Here is a 19,555-nt window from a genome sequence, read left to right on the forward strand (position 1 = left end):
AGGCTCTGGTGTCATTCAGAGACACTGAAGTTTCCCAGTGTTCGCCACACAGCTCACTGGGATCTGCACTGCTCATTCCAAAATAGAAATAGAAATCAAAGAAGCTGCAGACAGCCTCAGGCCAGGCAGCTCTGCCCTTGTCCCTTCTCCTTGGCAAGCTGCACGGTGAGGGGGGTGGGAAGGCCTTGTGCAAGCTCAGCTTTAGCTAACAGAGAAACCTCATTTCCCCAAGAAAAGGTTCTGGAGGAAGCGGGCTGTAGGAGGCACACATCCAAAGACGCCGCAGCGGTCCACAGCCAGAGGGATTTGGGATTTCCCAGCTAAATAAATGGTAACTGGAATAAATGGTCACTCCTGCTGGGGTCTCACATTCCCCACAAAATACATCACGAAATCCCCATCTATTGTTACACATTGAGTTATCCCATCCCTGGCAGTGCTCAAGGCCAGGTTGGACACAGGGCTTGGAGCAAGCTGCTCCAGTGGAAGATGTCCCTACCCATGGCAGGGGTTGGAGCTGGAGGAGCTTTAAGCTGCCTTCAACCCAAACCAGTCTTGGATCCCGTGATTATTTAGTTCTAGTTCTTAGGCAGGAAGAATGGATTTTAGCTGGACATGGAGCCACCATAACAAGATTTGTGAGAACTGAAGGGCAGCCTTTAACACAGGGCAGCAGAACTGTACGATGTGGGTGAGAGCTGCTCCCTGCTTGCTGACAGCCCCAGCAGCCATGCAGCCATGTCCCTCCTCTGAAGTCATTACTGAAACTGCTGCTAATTCAATAGCAGCAAAGCAATTTTTACTTATCAAATAAATAACTGAAGAGCTTATGGCACACGAGGGGAAGACACAACGATTTTGCTCCCCCGGGATCCCAGTGGGACCGTGAGCTTCTGGACTTCCTCTGACGAGAACGTTCTCCCTGCAGAAGGCACACAGATGCTTGTCTCTCAGAAACAGGCTTTGGGCAAAACTGTGCTTACGGATGACAGTTTCTCATGAGTAAGTCCAGCCAGGGAATGTCAAACCTTTTACTTTTTGAATCTTCCTTCCCTCTTCTACCAAAACTGCACGGGGAGACACGTAACTGCACAACAGAAACATCACTGCTTCTGACAGCATCCTGCGAAGCACAGTCCTGCAGGTGAGTGTTTGAAGAATCCCCCTTGCAGCCCTGGGCTGGTAATACCTGTCCATATTTTACCTACACCCTGAGTAAATGGAATGCAATGTGTGGGAGCACAAAAGGGACACAGACATGGTGGTGTTCCAGTGACCGTGACATCAGGGATATCAGGCATGGAGACACACAAATGCACTGGCCAGGAACCTGGTGGGAAAGATTCAGACACACATGCTGGGGGAGAGAGTCCATAGGATGAAGGTCTGTATGACAGGAGAAGCAGATCACGGGGCAGACTGCATGATGATGGAGGGCTGAGGCTGAGGGAACACAGGGAGATGGTGCCTCCGAGTCCCAGCAGAAACTGGGACCTCGTCCTCCCCCAGGACTTGTAACACAGAGCCCTGGTCTCTGGTAGGGGACGGCCTCATGAGATAAAAACAGAGGTGATGGCAACGGTGGAAAGTTGGGGTGAAGAGATGCCACTGAGTATTACTGATTTCAAGCTTTTACTGCCCAAGGAACGGGATACGTTCACAGCTAAAGGCACTGCTTGTGTTTGAGAAGTAAAATATCTTCATCACAGATATGGTTTTTGTCTGTTAATTCCTGCATGAGATTAATGGCCCTTTTACTTGGCACAATATAAATCAACACCTGGTAATAGGCATTATGCATGGGCAGAAGGAATTGCAAATAAAAGGAAAATGCTCTTGCCAGAGCATCTGGAATGACAGCGATGAATGAGGAGCTGCGAGCTGATGAGAGGGACTGAGAGTGCAAAGCCAAACTCCATAAGTGTAAGGAATGAATAAATCAGGAGAGTGAGATCTGCTCCCCTCAGACCATGCAGCAGTACCTTAAATGAACATATGTAAATGCTCCTGCTTTAGGAACACATGCTGAGACATGAGAAATCCCAGCTCCTGATGGCCTGTGTCCATCAGAAGTCACCCTCTCACCTTATTTGGCTATTGCTTTTTAATATCTTTTAGCATATTTTTGCTTCTGTTTCTAAGCTCACCTTTCAATATAGCACCATCTCTAGCTAATTTTGTGCTTCATTTAGCTTTGCTATTTTCTCTGTCTCACAGGTTTTGAGCATCCTGGCAAACATGAGTTGCCTATTGCAGAGCTCAGAGCTGGTCCCTCCTGCAGTGCCCCTGCTGGGTAGGAGGGAGAGGGGCAGGAGGAGGGAGAGAGGCTACTGAAGATGCTTTCTGTACAGACAGCCCTTAATTTCAGTGGATGAGGAGCATTGAGAGGTGTGTGCAGGAACAGCCCATCTTTCTCTTTAAAAAGCTCACTGGAATACAGGAAACATTTGTTACAACCAACAGAACAAAAAGTGGAGACTTCTCTGTAAATCCCACAGCTGCTTCCATGATCCAGCAGTGGATCCTTTGCCTGCAAGTGCATTCACAAATGCTGAGGCAGCAAGAGAGAGGCAAAAATATCTCCAGTTACTTGTTCTGTCAAAAACAGTCAATACATTGCCAATACATTGCCAATACATTGCCAATACATCACCAATACAGTCAATTACCAATATAGTCAAAATGTGAATATAGAGCTCCCTACACCACTGCAAAGGTGAAAACTGGAGACACGTCCTGCTCTGTCAGATCCTGCTTGTGACACTGCCCATGAAACTCCTCTCTCCCTGCACCTTCTCCTAAATCGTGTCACCTGGACCAGCCCTGTGCCTCTTTTTCACACCCTCAGTTTCTTTCAAACAGCTCTATTCCTTCCTTCTGAGAGCAGCTTTCAAAAGCACTGTAATGCTGTTATAAATCAGCATTAAAGTACCAAGGCAACAAAACCAGCAGTTAACGTGTCCCGAAAGCCATGTCATTGTACTTGTAAGACGCAAAGACCGAGTTCAGTGGCAAAGCTTGATTTAAATCCGCCCCTACCTGGAGGATCTTGTCGCCAGGCTGGAGCAGGCTGGATGCTGGTCCGTCAGGCTGAACCCTAGTAACAAAGATACCCTATAAGTCAGAAGTAACAGAGGTTAGGATGCTATCACCAAGAACTACTTCCCAAAATACAGGTGTCTCCCTAACTGCTGTCTGGGGCTTTACATATTCTGTCAGTGTTCTAAACATGAAATTCTATTAAATCTGTTCATAATCAAATACTAGGATGGGTTTGTAGCAGCTCTTTGTGACCGTCAGTGAGTTATCATCTGAGAGGGGCTTGGGACAAGGGCCTGCAGGGACAGGCCAAGGGGAATGGCTTGAACCTGCCCGAGGGGAGACTGAGCTGAGCTCTTAGGCAGAAGCTCTTCCCTGTGAGGGTGCTGAGGCGCTGGCACAGGGTGCCCAGAGAAGCTGTGGCTGCCCCATCCCTGGCAGTGCTCAAGGCCAGGTTGGACACAGGGGCTTGGAGCAAGCTGCTCCAGTGGAAGGGGTCCCTGCCCATGATGGGGGGCTGGAGCTGGATGAGCTCTAAGCTCCCTTCTGACACATCTACCGTTTGAAACTAAGATTCCACATCACAAAATAATGTCCAATATGAACAGGGCAAAAATAACAGGGTTATCAGGAGGATAATTAAAATGGAGCAAGCATTAATTAATAGAATGATATGGTACCATAATCTGTACATTAATATGTGCTCTAATTTACCTAAAAAAGTTTAAAACGTTTTCTACAATCCAATCTTGATATTCAGCCCTTGAGATACTCGGTGCAATGCTCTGCAGGACTGTCAGTTTAAGGTCTGAGCCATGAATGGCTTTGAATGGGGTAAAATTATGAAGTGATAAAGGATATTTCTAGATTAGTTTTCAGTGTTTCAGTAAAATACGTTAATAAAAACCCAAATCAAAGATTGGGTTCCTCCGTGGTGAACATATGTGAAGTATTCCCCCCGCAGCTCAGGCAGCCCTGCACTTGTGCACCCTCCTCAGTGTCTCTCTGCTGTGCTCATCCTGCTGCAGTGTTTCGGAGTAACAGCATATAAACCCCTTTATCATTATTAATTTCCTCAACATAACTACCCCATCACTCACTTAGTGCACAGATCTGCATTTCTGCTATGGGTAAAATGAAGCCCATCTACAGGTGCTGATGCACTGAGCATGTTACTGGTGCAGGCACATTTGCAAGGGGATACAGACTCTGCTTTAGTAATTTCAGGCAAGCGATAGACAGTGGAAGCACAGCTTGAGTCAAACATTGTACAGTAAAGAGACAGTGATGTTATAAAGTGTAAGTCTAGTTCGCAGCCTCAAAGGAGGACACAAAAACGAGTGTTTTAAGGGAGAACTGTTAAAATACCCAATAGTTATGTATGTTAAATGCAACATTTCTTGAAGTTCAGACCAGGGTTATCAGTGACAATCTGAAAGGAGTTAAGGCTGTGTCAGACTGGTATTTCCAAGGAAATAATTTTTCCAATTTGCAGGCTGATCTCAAATACCTGAAGAAGTGAAAAGCCAGTTTTATTGTCATCATTTGCTGAATACTGTCAGTGTTTATGGAAGTTATGACAGCCTCTTCACACTGAATCCAGTATCGTTAGAGTATGAACTCTGTGTTCAACAGAGATGCACCCTTACCACTTGTTTTTCCACAAACTCCAATCAGTTTTACTGCTCAGAACAGGTCTGAGAGTCCACGTCCTGCTCCTAAAGCCCTGTGTAGCTGATAATCTCCAGTTGTGTTTTTATAGGCACACACATGATTCCTGCTTTGATTCTCTCTGCTTCGTTAACCAGGGAAAAAGCAAATACTCTCCTAACAAAAGAAAAAGTCAACTATGGGGAAAATTCTTTCAAAAATCACAACAGAAGTGCATAAAAAGTTTCACTGGTGTTGTGTCTGTCTCCACGTGAGACTCGAAAGCAAGGAGCATTTAGAGAAACGTGTAACTAGCTTACCTTATCGGAAGGTTTGAATGGATTTCCTTGTCCGCTTATTCCACCGCTGATGCTAAAACCAAGGCCAGGATTCTTCTCTATCCTCACACAAAACTAGGTTTAAAAGACATGGCAAAGTAAGTCAATGCCAACATTCCAGCCTATCCAAACAGCAGCATCTTCTTCACATATATCCATTGCATAGAACCACAGTCTGCTTTGGGTTGGAAGGGACCTTAAAGCTCATCCAGTTCCAACCCCCTGCCATGGGCAGGGGCACCTTTCACTAGAGCAGCTTGCTCAAGCCCCATCCAACCTGGCCTTGAGCACTAATCTCACCGCTGATGAGACGAGTTGACCCTCTCAGAAGCTGCTCTGCACAGTGCAGTAAAACTCAGCCAGCAGACTATCATTATAAACTGAATGTATCTGCATGGTTTTAGCATGCTGCAGTGACACTGTAATATTCACACTGCTGCACACTGTTTTTGGATAATATTTCAAAATGTTGTTTTCAAGGATTAAAAAAACCCCTTATTTTTGTGAGAGGACTTCACATTGGCCAAATGATTAATTTAAACACTGGGATAAATCTGTCAGTGATGCTTCATCACATGTGCAGCATCCCCCAATACTATGCTTTTGTTCAACCCAAGTACTTTGAAGCTTGGGGCCACAGCCTGCCCTGAGCACCAACCTTTCCAAGTGCCTTACTCCAGGAAATAGTGCTGAATCTCATCTTTTAGTCAGGAAGACTCTAATGGCATTAGGTAATTGAATATAAAATACAAATTACTTCAGTATAGCTTCTAATGACCACTCATTGAGCCAGCCTCAGCACGTACTCGGGCCACACAAGCAATTGCTTCAGCATCCCAGGGCAGTACTTAATACAGGCAGCTACTATGTGGATTGACCAACCCTTTACTCAAGGGAAAGGTTTACTGATGATTCTGCACCTTATCCTGCAAGTGTGGTCCCTCCAACAGTTACTGCGAGCATTAAGGCCAAATATAATGGGGATAGGACCACTTAATGAAGAAACTCAGCAGCACACGTGATGTTGACTGGGGGCACTGGAGCTGCAACTGGGCTTTCCTAGGGCCAAGCTGGAGCAGCCAACGCAGACCTGAGATCAGTGTCTTGCCAAATGTGCTGCATTGTCAGCACTTGACTGAGTCACTGGAGAATCATCAGAACTTAACTTAGAACTTATCAGAACTTAAATCAGAAGTTAACCCGGTGTGGCCCAGCATGTCAGCTCTGGTCAGGATCTTAGTACCAAGGTGGATTGCTCGCTCAATCCAGGAAGGAAATACTGGGGAAGAGGACAGAGCTGCTCATCCACCTCCAGCTCAGCCACCCCCCAGTGCCACCCTATGTTTCACCCTGTTCCTCCTGCACACAGGGCAGAAGAACCCCCTCCAAAGCACTACTTTGCAGCCCCACAACCTCACCTGCTCCTGGTACGCCTCTGTGCTTCTCTGGCCCTTGGTTTGGATTAAGCATCGCCCCGTCTGAGGTGCCCGAGAGCTCTGCGAGGAGGGAATCTGGATGGGCAGCGGCGGCTGGTACTGCTGGATGGTGACTTTGTTCATGTTCCCTTCGTACTGCTGCTCGCGGCTCCGATGCTGAAGGCTTTGGGATCCCATGAGAGTCTGGATATGGCTACCTGCCTGTGGGTAACGTAACCCGTTAGGCCAGAAATTCAGGAAGCTGAAAAGAAGCAATTATTACAACTTGCAGAGTCAAGTAAAAGCAAACCTCTTAAATCCTCTCAGAGGTTTGCCTTTTGACCACGGTCGGAAACCACCGTGATTAAAAGCAGCAAGGACAGGCCTGTTGCATCTAGTGCCCCTGGGGGGTTAAGGGAAATCAGCCATGTACAGGATGCTTTGGAAACAGAAACCACTGGTTTGATCTCATGGCATGATATATGCTCCTGCTCAGGATGTTTTGTGAACTGAAAACATTTAATGGATTGATGTAGGGTGGATTATCCATCACAGCACGCTCTGAAGATACTGGGATGGGATATTTTCCCTGAGGATAGCTTGGAATCAGATTGATAACACAAATATAGCATTGTGCCAGCACTGTGCACTGGGAAGAGAAAGTGTAACCAGTTACATCCCCTGCCTGCTCCTAGGAACAAATGAGGCTTTTACAAAACACAACTCATCAAATCATCCAATTTCTATGACAATACCTACTGATTGGAAGCTCCAATACTTTGTAAGCACAAGTAAAATGCTGATGTACATTGACTGGGCCTTTTGATACTCTCAGGAAAACAGAGAAGACACAGCGGTGCCTCAGAGTAAATGTCCATTTCAAATACAAGAAAAATTGTGCTGCTTCTCTGAAAAACCTCAGATCTTAATCAGCTTCAAAGACCTCTGTACTGAACAGCAGATGCTGGAAGTGAATGGGAAATGGCCTCCAGCCTCTTGGTTGTGGCTAACAGAAACACTCCCATGTCAGGAAAAGGGAGAGAAAGGGTGACCCGGGCACTCCTGCACGTCCCAGCTCTGAGGCAGCTGCCTCCAGTTCCAGACTGCTCCAGTTCCATAGCACAGGCTCTTTCTGCAGCCATCGGGACCACTGCAGCCCATGCTGGGATCTCCAAGTTTGCACAGCTTCAGCCTTCACCTGGGCTGCTGCAGTCTGCAGCCTCACCCAGCACAGTCCTGTCCTCCCCATCCCGCCTGTACTCACCATTGCCCACAGCCAGGCTGCTGCGCTGAGCTCTGCTCATTTCCCATCTGCGTTCTCACTCTCCAGCGTCCCTTTTGACACAAGAGCTGATTTCCAAGTGCCCCACACTTCTACCCCTTCCCTTCTGCCAGAGGAGCAGCTAACTCGGAACACAGCAGGTTTAACCAGGCAGGTACCCGGCACCTGTCCTGTGGATATGGCAGAAAAAGTCACCTTCCAGGAAGCAGAAATACTGTTGTGAGCAATGCTCAGAATTCATTTTCTCCCTCCAGTTAACAGACTTTGAAGAGCTCCTATCACTGCTTCTTCTGCATTCACGCTGTGGCTCTTGCTGGAGGTGGGAATTATTCTGCAGAAGAACAGCTCTTATGCAGGCTGCTTCCCCAAATTCATCTGTATTCCTTAACATCCACCACAGCAGTTAATTATTTTCAGCTCAGTGTCCAATATTTACAGTGTAGTTGAAGTAGCTGACAAGGGATGGAACAATGGATTACTCCACTGAGTTAAGCAGATTTCAGTACCATTATGCAACCTTTGTACTTACCACATCTGAGCAGTGAGATATTGAAATACGCAGAATGACGCAGAACCTGCAGTTTCTTATCATAGTAACAGCAGTGATGTACAAGTGGAAGATACAGACTGAGTTAGACTGTGTGAATGGGTAAAGGTAGGGTTTATCCCAATACGCCAGTGAAGACGAGCAGTGACTCCTCTTAAATGTCTTACCCTAGTTTCTTGCATATCAGAGGATAAAGAAACCCTTTGAATAACTTGGCTGCCAGAGGCAGCTCCATCAATACCAGTTGCCTTCCTCATCCTCCTCATCCCTGTCCAGTGCCTGGGGAGGAATCTCTGGGTGCAATGGCTTTAGTCTCCCATCTTCAAGCAATTCTTTTGTCCATCTCTTGTCTCTGCTTTTGTGCAAAGGCAAAGGCTGCTGCTTCCAAAATGGTCTTGGATACAAAGATGTGAGACCAGTATGAAGATATTTGCCTCCTCAGTGCTGACAGTTAACTGCACCATTGAAGTTATTCGTGTGCATGTTGTGCCTTTGACAATGGTTCTGTTCACTCATAAGACTCTTCTTCAGGAATGAGCAGGACCAGTCTCCATATAGATAATGCTCAATGTAATGGTCACTGCTTACGTGTGCAGTTCCACCTGGTAAAGCTGATTGTGAACACAGGTCAGTTTGCTCAGATCCTCCATTCCCCAGCTTTACCATCAGAGCATCTCGAAATGGCATTTTCCAGTCGATAAGCAGAGCCAAGCTGGGGCTGGGAGAGAGCAGCCAGTGTTTTCATGGAAGCAAGCCAGATACAAGCACTGAAATCTAGTATCTACCACCATGAGGTACTTGAAATTAGGCCCCTTTCTAGTCAGTTTATCAGCAAATGAAGTGCGCCTAGGATGTCCCAGTGAAAACGGCTGTGCCCAGGCACTGGGCTGGCCTCCATCTCAACGCATTCATTTTGTGTTGTGAACTGGAGAATGTAATTGAAATGAAACATTTGAGTGAAGACTTCGCAGGCCAAGAGGGAGCTGCGAGCTCTTTGACACGTGCAGGAATACACCTGCCAAACCCATGTGCCCATTTCGCAGATAGAGACGTAACCACTAGCATGTGCACTGAATACAAAACCAGGGAGCAGGCTTGAAGACATCATCCTTAAATCATAGAATCATAAAATCAACCAGGTTGGAGAAGACCTTCAAGATCAAGTCCAACCTTCACCCCAGCACGGCCAAGGCCACCCCTAACCCATGGCACTGAGGCCTCGTCTCCACAGGGTGTGAACACTTGCAGGGCCGGTGCCTGCAGCCCTGCCCTGGGCAGCCTGTTCCAATGCCTGAGCACCCTCTGGGGCAGGAATTGTTCCTCAGCTCCATCTAAACCTGCCCTGGTGCAGCTTGAGGCCGGTTCCTCTTGTCCCATCCCTTGTTCCTTGGGAGCAGAGCCCAGCCCCTCCTGGCTCCATCCTCCTTTTAGGTATTAGGTCTGCACATGTTGTCCTGTGGATAACAATATCCAGACAGTTCTCACGATGTTAGAGAACACCCGTGGCCAGAAAACAAGGGGCTTGAATCACCATGGTTATTGCTTTAAGCTTTGAAACAAAAACACGCGTTTCCCAAACCTCATTAAGCTGTTCTCCTCCTGCCAGCAGCGTGCGGGGCGAAGAGGACAAGCACAGCCAGGTGAGAGGCTGCTCGTGTGCTTACCTTCTTGGTGACGGTGTCTGGGGGCACGTCCCGCCGGCCCAGCGGGTAGGGGTTCCACTGGCTGCTCACGGACACCTCCTCCTGCCCATTGTCCAGAATGCTGCTCTGCTGCGATGGGGTCTGTTGCAGAAACGGTAGGGCAGCCTTTAGTCACTGGGCACACCGTGACAGAAAACACTCTCTTCATATTTATTCCAGCAACCAACCCAGTAAAACTGCAACACGCTATTGCTAACGCAGCATCCTCTTAAATTCTTACAATATTTCATTAACAACCTTTTGTGGGACTTTCTGCAAGCAGAAGATCTTGAAAGATACTTAAAAGAAGTAGTGAGAATAATGAATGATGAGAGAGAAGAGAAACTTAATTCAATGTAACTCATTATCTCAGAGAAACGAATGGTGGCAAAGTTCCTTCATTTAAATGTGCAGTCTGCCACTAATTTCCGAGTTAGAACTTTCTTACCGGTCATTCAGGTATCAAAAGCCTTTTAATATTTGCCACCAAGATAAATTATATGCTTATAGTTTCTTCAGAAAACATTCCTTATCAGCAATACTGACCTTGGGACTACTCTCACCTCGTGTATGCTCTGTGCATCCTGCGTGTGCTCTGACCTGTCTCTAGGCTATGGCTGGTGTTGTTCTAAGGTAATAGGGCATCATCTCTATGATATTAACTAGTAACTAAACGCTGTCCTGGCTATGAATGGACATAACACACATTGAAAGTTTCCTAAATGAGCTTGAGACTTTCACTAATATTTTCTTTCTTTTCTCTCCTTTTATACACGTTTCTTCTTTTTCCCCTGGTTATTTTATCCTGCTTCCAGTACCTTTGAGAACTCATGTACTTTTTCTGTCCCATCCTGACTTTCTGTTTCCTGTCTCTGTCTTTCTCCACCATCACTGGAGATTTTGCTACCATGGGTAGGGCTTTCTGTGCTCGACTTTCCAAAATGCCAGCACTGCACTACCACCAACAGCACTTTGCACTGGGTAGTGCTCATTCAGCTCTGATTAATGGTAATCTGCAAAGGAAAAAGAGTCTGCTCGTCCCCACTGTTGTTCAGGCAACTTCTTCTTCATCTGCTATTAAAAAAATCAGGAAACACTCCTTTAGATGGCCGAAGAACAAATTGCTTTGAAACATTAAAGCTGGTAACTGGCCACGTCAGAAATTTATAGTGCAAGTTAAAAATCCTTCCACAGTAAATAGAAGTAAATGGTGATTGAAATCATAGTCCTCAGAGGTTAAGTTAAAAAAACCCCAAACATCCAATTTTTTAAAATCAAAGAAAATTTTCATTAGAATTCTGTCATCATTCAAAAAGTCTTCTGAAAAAATCAAGAAAATGTGATTTTCCTTATATTAAAAACACTAGGAAAAACCTTTCCTCTGTTGAAGCTGTGAGACCTCCCTGTAGAGCTTTCTGTAGACGTGTTATAAGTGGAAAAAGGAGAGCAGGCACAGCACTCCTCCTATGGGTTATCCCTCATGGCTCAACAGAGGCTGGTCCCAGTGCCCTGTTCTCTCGGGTAGCACAACACTCTAATTTGGGTCTAGAGCTGTGGGCTGGTGTGTAGACATGGATGGAACCTGGCTTTATGGCTCTAAGTCCCTCCCAACACAGCTAAACCTTTCCTGGAGAGCTGCTGGGGTCAGCCCAGGACACACAGAGCCCTCTCTGTCCACAGAGCAAAACTTGGGTCTTTGTGCCTCATGGATCAGCCACTGTGCCTTGTTTGCTGCCCATTCCCACGTAACCCTCACCCAACCAGGGCACGTCATCCAAACCAGGGCAGCAAACACCTCCTCAAAAGTACAGCTGCAGAAATCTCTGCTCTGAGGAGTAGTAAAGAGGAATGAGAGAGGCCGGGAATCATCTCTGTGCTGCGTCATCCCTGCAGTCACCCACCACCGAGGTGGAATGACATGAATTTATAACATGTGGTAGGTGCCTCCCCATGAGGAGACATGGAGTCAGTGAGACAGCTTCCTATGGAAACTCCTGGGTTTACTGCTATGTGACCATATACTCATAGAATGGTTTGGGTTGGAAGGGGCTTTAAGCTCATCCAGTTCCAACCTCTGCCATGGGCAGGGACACTTTCCACTAGAGCAGCTTGCTCCAAGTCCTGTGTCCAACCTGGCCTATACATGTGAATATGCTGATTATTCCTAAAGGGAGTCGGTACTGTACCCTTCTGGGGATGAAAACCCATAAACCTTCAGAAGAATCATGAGATGGATGCCAGAAATGGAAATAATTCCTCTGCAAAGTGTTTCTTTTGTCACTGCAGATAATGCTGGGCTGGTTTTATAAGCAACTGACTCATCTGCAGAGGTGAGCTTGCACTCAGAATGGATAAAGAAAAACACAAGAGGCTGCTTTCTGCTTTCTTAATAAATAGGCAAATTCTGTGAGAACAGGCTTTTCTGTTGCTTGTCTGCAGTAAAATGGATTTGTCTATTTGCAATATTACTCATCTGCAGGCTGCAAACAAACTACATATCTGGTAAGTCTAGAAGGAGGTAAAAAGCAGCAGTTGAAATATTTTATACATGGAGTAGAATCAATGTAATAAACTCTCTCAATATAAGCAATTGCTATATTTGATTTCCTGATGCTGACAATTGGGCGTCACTCATTACTCTCTTGAATCTAGGCCACAAGAAGGAGGAGGAAGAGGTAAATATTAAGGTGCTGTGGCCTGGATTCATTAAGAAATGCAAATTCCTTAGAACATGTGAAGGAACAAAATGAAACAATATTAAACATTCACATTATACGGTTCACAACAACTTTCCACCACTTTCCAAACAGTACAGTAAGAGAATACACCCCCTTCATGCAGTTCAGCATCTTATATGGGTATGTAGCAATGCTAATGAAATAAAGCAGAATAAATCATTTAAGCCCACACCCCAAAAGTTGTCATGAATTTCCTTAGACATCCATATATTAGAATTTCCTTAGACACCCATATATTAGCATCCATATTCATCTACAGCAACACCTTATTCCTAAATGTGTGTAGGAAACAGAGCATTCTTTGGAGCTGATGTCAAACACACTTCTTGCAAGGACTTGTGACAAGGATTAGCGTATACCCAAGTAGACAAACAAACTCTTTGAAGGAAAAAACAGTACGAGCAACACTGCAAAGCTGCCTGTGTCCAAACACACACACATCTACCACGGTTCAGATTTGACCTACACGACATCAGCTCAACAACAGAGAAGCACACACTAACATCAGGACTCGTTTAAATCCAGGGACAGCTGAACGGGAGGTGTACATGGAGGTAACGGTGTGGGGAAAGGAGGCTACAGGAGAAAGCTGACAGTGAGCTCAGTGTGAGTGTGTTTTAACCTCTCACAGCTTTCCCTGCAAACCCAGTGCTCAGTCCTGCATCACTAAGCTAAGCATGGCTACGGGGTGTCCTCAGGCCAAGCAGCACAATCTGGTTACGTTGCTGCCATTAAACTATCGCATTCTTCTGAACAGACCTGGATCTAAACCCTTAAATCGGGCACTGGAGCCCTCCTTTAGGAATTTCTGGCTGGCTCTGGAGTCCATCCCAGCCAGGGACATCCTGGGAGGTGCCAACTGGCCGGGGCCACCCCAGGCTGAGGCCAGCCCTGCAATTCACAGTGCAGATGATGGCCCTGCAGCGCCTGTCTCTGTGCTCTGCTGCCCTTTAACTGCTCTCAGAGAAGCTGCTCATGTGCCCCAACTTGTGTTGCTGCAGTGGCAGTCCTGCCATCGCATGCAATCCCACTGCTGCCACTGCTCCCAGCACTCCCACTATTCCCAGTGCTGGCACTGAACTGCTGCAGGGACTCCAGCACAGCCATATGTGCCACAGAGCAATGTCCCAGCATCCCCTCTTGATACTCTGACAATCCTTCAGCTGTGTCCCCCTCTGCCTTGACATCTGTGTTCTTCCCACTGAATACTTCTTAAGTCATAGAATAGAACCCCAGACTGGCTTGGGTTGAAGGGACCTTAAAGGTCACCCTGTTCCACCCCCTGCCACGGGCAGGGACCCCTTGCACTAGAGCAGCTTACTCCAAGCCCCTGTGTCCAACCTGGCCTTGAACACATTTGTTCGCATTGGTTTTGTATGTAAGTATAATCGATAAGTATGACACAAGTATGTAAGTACTTATCAATAATACACCCTTAATAGCTGTAAAATAAACAGTAAAATAATGAAAATATTATTTTCTTTCTATAGACATCACTCAGCAAAAGTTTAAAGTCAGTTTTTAGGTTTAGTAGGCATGTACTCCAAACAATCAACTATTACAGTACACCCAATTAATGTTCAGCTATTAAAATCCCTGTCTTTCAGAGCCTATTGAAATGTATAATTAAACATTTCTGCATTCAATTTTCTAAGATCAAACAGTGACAAAACAAAGCACGTTCTCCATTTCTGTGCAAGTACTAAGTCATTGAGAAAATGATGGCATCAGTCTGTAAGACGAGAGCAGAAAGCAGTAATGACAGCCACGAGAGCTACTTAATCCAAAAAGCAAGATTACGGAGGAAGGAAAAGTGTTTGACAATCATCTTTGCTTTTGGGATTGCGTAGAGGATAAGCATGAATCATAGGCAAAAGCTAAACCAGGAGAAAGCAAGGAGTGTTATCAATTTATTCGTAATGCTGGTATATGCTGGCTATCCCATACTTACTTTCGGTAGAGGTAGCTCTTGAAGCATTTGGTTTTCAAATTTAGATTTAGTCTGCAAGTTTAAAGTCATGCTTCTGCCGGCATGCATTGCTGAAAACCCTCCAGAGTGCAGCATGCCAAGGCTAACTGTGTTGTGTTTGTAAGCAGCGGTCTGAGTAGAGGAAACAACCACGTGACAGGTATGAACACACATGCTCCTTCAAGTAAGTATCACACATAAATGGTTAATTTCACAAAAGTTTTAGTTTAAGCAAACAAACAGTACTGAGAAATAAATAGCTTCTTGAGGCATGCACTGGGTCACATGGAAGCAAATACATTGCTAGTTATACATAAAATGGATACCAGAAAAGACTGCAACGCTGACAGCAGATGAAATATGTTCTCTGTAGGTTGAAAATTGCAGGATTTAACACGGTACAAGTCTTTATTTTGCAAATACGGCCAAATTTTGGTACGTCTGCTGCCACAGGTGGGCCAGAAAACGTCTCTAGTATAAAGGGCATCAAAGGCAGAGGAGAAAACCCTACACAAGAAGGCCCTGCACCATCTCCCCAGCTCTGCAGCTGCTCCTGGTGGGCTGGGACCCACCGGGGACCAGGTTCCACACAGCCCAGCATCCCACTGCCCGGGGGAGATGGGCAGCGCCTTCTGAGCAGCTGCTGCATGGCAGTGCCCAGGCCTTCCCAGCACCACAATCCCACCACACAGCCCAGCTCCTTCGAGCTTTGCTCATCCTGGGCGGCCAACAGCCGGGAGCTGGCTCACCGGCACCTGCAGGGATCACTGTGGACTAAGGCAGCTGGATAAAATCACCAGTGTCAGCTTCCCATGAGCAAATACACGTCGTAAGCTAAGTGTGAAGTTATTGCTTAAACAAGCATCTGGGAAGGGCTTATTTCCCCTTGGGGTGCACCGCTTTGCCTAGGAATTAGGGATTTTCCAATCAGTTTGACACAACACAAGGCAGAAAGCTGAAGGAAGGGAAAAGCTCCAGCCTTCAAGCCAGTTTCTAAGCTTTACCCATTTGATCCTCAAGGATATTTTAATATGCAACACATCCGAGCAACTGGAAGGTTACGAATATCTTAACACCAAACTCGTGAGTATCTAGCGAAAAAATAGGCTTAAGGACACATTCTGAAGCTAACTTATGCATTTCATGACAGTATTTTTTCACAACCACTTCAGATTATGAATTAAACCCAATTGGTGAAGCAGGTCATTAAATAGTCAAGACCAAGATTGACATCATGCACTAATACTTGTACTGGTTTCTATAGAAGGCAAATAAGCAGAACTTCCTATAGCTAGAAGGAGTAATGATCATAGCCCTTGTTCAAAACAGTGGCAGTGTGCATCCAGTGGTATTTTTTGGAGTTAAGGGATCCCTTGAAATCCCCTCCGCTAACAGTGACATGAAAACTGAAATACATCATTTTACTCTGAAACTCTGATGGTTTTATTTCTTTTTTACTGCAAAGCTGTACCCAGCATCTTTGAAAGCTCCCAGATCATTACTGAAGTGGTGCACCTCAGCAGCACCTTCCCATCTGTTGATAAGGAGAGGTTTGTATGGGTTGCATTACTTCAGGCAGTGCTGCAGCAGTTACTGCATTAGCAACGTGCACCGTGGTGCGTTACTTGTGCACAGGCTCTGTCTTTACTGCTCATTTACCCAGGAAACCCTCACTCCAGCTGCTTTGGAGCACCCCCAGGCCCCTTTGCGGGCCGGTTCCTCTGACACCAATGCAAGGAATTTCATTACTGGGAATTGTGGTGGTTACCACTGTACGTGCAAATAGTTTGACAGACCGAAACACACAACTAAAGGCATTAATTGCAGAGAAATGCCAAACATACCCTGTCTAACCTTCTAGCTTCTATATGTCTAAGTAGCTGTTGTCTCCAGTCAGCGGGCATTTTAGCACAGCTCTCATTTCCCTTCACAGGGGTAGGCCTTGTCTTTATATCACTGCTATCGGAAGGCTTGTCGCCATAGTTACCCAAGTTATAGTCTGACGGAATCTTTTCCAGCAGAGCTGCCATTGTAGGCCTCGCTGAGACCGGCCTGGTTTGGGATGTGCCGTAACTCTCTGTACTGTAGCTTCTGGCAGACAACGGCCTCCTTTGTGTCAGGTTTTTAACGGGAAAGCTTCCAGTCTGGGCTTTCACTTCTTGGTAGGAAGGGTGCTCGTCTTCGTACCTGCCGTTCCTCTTGAGGAACTGCGACTCGGCCACCGAGATGCTGCCCTGGCGCTCCACGGCGCCGCGGTATGGGGCCCTGCCGTACCTGTCCCCCGGGGGCAGGTCGTGGGGCTCGCTGACCCTCCTGAACATGGACATCTCGGTGGAGCTGGCCAGCGAATCCGCCCTCCGCAGGAAGCCCGGCCGCGAGCCCTGCGTCGCAAAGGGGGCCGCGACCACCTCGTCGTTCACTGAGGGCTGGGAGAAGGAGAACATGTGCTCCACGGGCGGGTAGCCGCGGTACGCCCGCGGGCTCACCAGCTCCTGCGGCAGGTTCTTACTCTGCTGGGGGATGTAGTCGGGGTTGAGCTGGAACGGCGGCAGGAGCCTCTTGTCCGCGGTCACCTCCACGGCCCCCTGCGGGTTGAAGCTTTGGTCAAACTGGTAGACCTTCTTGGTGACGGACGACTTCTGCTGCGGCTGCACCTTGACGCTGCCGTAGGTCAGCAGCTCGTCGTCCAGCATGGGGACGGACTGGCTGCGGGACATGCTCAGCATGCCGTGCTCCGGGCCCAGGAGCTTGTCCACCCTCTCGTGGGTGCCTACAGTATCGTTACCGGATGCATAGTTTTCCAAGGGGATATTATACACTTTGTAGGTACCAATGTCAATCTCATCGATACTTTGCGACTTCTTAAATTTGTTCGTTTTTAAATCCCTCATCATGGGAGAAAGCCGCTCCGTGCTCTTGCTGATCGAAATCACGTTTTTGGAAGGATCCGGGCGACAGTGGATATGGGAAAAGACGTTTGTGAGACTTCTGTTAGCATTTGGATCGTGATATTCCCATGGTATTCCCGGAGTGAAAGTGCTAGTCATTTCGGGAGACTCTTTGATGTGATCTTTCCGCTCGGGCAAAGGGCTGGTGGTGGGGGTGCTTTCCAGTTTGGAAGGAAAAGCTGTCCTGTCTTCAAAAGGACTGGGGGTTCGGGTCCAATTTTGCCAAGGGTTGGGAGGAGGCACTTCAGAGTCGTGTGTGTTTCTGAGCGCCGGCTGCTCCAGCTCCAGGGGAATGCCGACGATCCTGTCTTGCCTGATCAGCGGCCGGCGGCTGTGTGCGGAGGTGCTCCTGGACTTGGCGCTCAGCAGGGGGTTGGCGCTGGGGTTCTCCACCGCGCTCTCCTCCGCCACGAAGCCCGTGTTGTCGTAGTGGGTGCTGTCGTTCCAGCTGTCGGTGAAGGTGTCGCTCAGCGGGCGCCGGTCCGTGCGCTGCGGCAGGCTCCCGGCCGGCGCCGGCTCCCGCTGGCTCAGCAATGGCTTTGTTTCAATGGGCTGTGGGAAGGACTGGGCCAACCTGCAATAAACAGAACAAACCCAAACAAGATGAAATGCCCTCTATTAGAGCACGCATGCAGCCATCAGACAGATGTAGTTACGAGGCAACTTAATCCTCTCCCAGGTATACTTGGGCTTTGGGATCGCACCAGGATCCTTGTGCACCTTTAGCCACTGGTTGGGCACGGATACCTGCAGCAGTGTTTCGCACTGGAGCACAGATTCTGTAAGTATGTACCCAGACAAACCAAAAACTCCATCAAAACTCCTGGCTGGCTTCAATGCCATGTTCATAGAATTCCAGCTGAACATATTTTCCTGCTTTAACAATAATCTTCTATGAGTGCAATGGAAGATGATTTTTAACACTTACATGATTATTTCTTTTTAACAAAAAGACCAGATTCATTTTGTGCATGTCCTCACCACCAAGGGTTTAACCATCTCCAGTGAGCGGGCTCCAGCCTCTCTTTAATGGGGAAGAGCCTGTGGATGGAACTGTATTAGGTGATTTATGGCAGGAACAGACAGGGCAGGGTGCTCCTGCGACGGTGTGAAAGTGTTTCCAGGTTGCTGATGGTCAGCGCAAATTACAGCCTCTAAAGGACTGTGCTGTTCTCAGATAACCAGGGCAGAGGGAGGCTCAGGACAGCAATAATGAGGCACACACTCCGTTGTCTGTGTGAAACTCCAGCCAGCTGCAGCTCAGGACCACAGAGAGCAGAGTAATTGCAGCTCAATTACTAGGCACTTCTAATGCATGGTTATAGCACTTAGTTGAGCCACCAGCTGTAGAATTACTGACACAGAGTATGAACGGGTGGCCAACTCTGCACAGCCTGAGCTTTGAATTGCTAACGGACCTCTGCAAAACAGGGGTAAACCCACTGTATTTAACTGAGTACCTTCACAGGCAGCATATGGTCACTTCAAATGGCTATGATAACGTAAGACAAAAGGCAACCAGAAGCTGTGTAGAAAGATGGTCCCACCTGTTCCCCCACAAAGAGTTGTTCACTGCTTCTTTAGCCGTTGTCTGCAAGGACCCCATTTTAACATGCGTGTTGGAGGACCCTGAGGAAGCCTGGGAAGGGGAATAGTCGGAATAAGTGCCTGAGGAAACGCTGTTGTTCATACAATGGATCTTATCTGCTTCAGACTCATCGGTGGATTCTGAAACAAAACACAGCAAACGTTTTCAGGGGATGGCATTTGACTGCTACACTTCAGAAGAACACATTTTTAAATGAATACTAAGGAGATATATACACATGTCCACAAATATGCATGTAATATGTTTTAAAATCATAGTGATGTGTAGAACATAGAATCATAGAATGGTTTGGGCTGGAAAGGACCTTAAGATCATCCAGTTCCAACCCTCCTGCCATG

The 19,555-nt window shown here is 47.0% G+C and overlaps 1 protein-coding gene across 8 annotated transcripts in view; it reads right to left on the reverse strand.

Moving 5' to 3' along the window:
- Nucleotides 1-19,555, reverse strand: part of LRRC7 (leucine rich repeat containing 7) — a 402,104-nt gene that overhangs the window by 239,589 nt on the left and 142,960 nt on the right. For 4 of the 8 annotated variants that reach the window (XM_061366414.1, XM_061366410.1, XM_061366419.1 and 1 more), the window contains 7 exons: nucleotides 19,156-19,336; nucleotides 16,505-18,182; nucleotides 14,643-14,792; nucleotides 9,936-10,055; nucleotides 6,446-6,664; nucleotides 5,010-5,102; nucleotides 3,040-3,114 (listed from right to left, as the gene is read on the reverse strand). In XM_061366414.1, coding sequence (XP_061222398.1) covers nucleotides 3,040-3,114; nucleotides 5,010-5,102; nucleotides 6,446-6,664; nucleotides 9,936-10,055; nucleotides 14,643-14,792; nucleotides 16,505-18,182; nucleotides 19,156-19,336 — 2,516 coding nt within the window. Of the gene's footprint in view, nucleotides 1-3,038; nucleotides 3,115-5,009; nucleotides 5,103-6,445; nucleotides 6,705-9,935; nucleotides 10,056-14,642; nucleotides 14,793-16,504; nucleotides 18,183-19,155; nucleotides 19,337-19,555 lie in introns of those variants that run through there. The other 4 variants (XM_061366413.1, XM_061366412.1, XM_061366411.1 and 1 more) reach the window with 4 other exon arrangements.

Source organism: Neopsephotus bourkii, unplaced genomic scaffold, assembly GCF_033783945.1.
Source record: "Neopsephotus bourkii isolate Nb327-2 ecotype Australia unplaced genomic scaffold, CSIRO-AGI_Nbou_v1 NB_1331, whole genome shotgun sequence".
Classification (NCBI taxonomy): Eukaryota; Metazoa; Chordata; class Aves; order Psittaciformes; family Psittacidae; genus Neopsephotus; species Neopsephotus bourkii.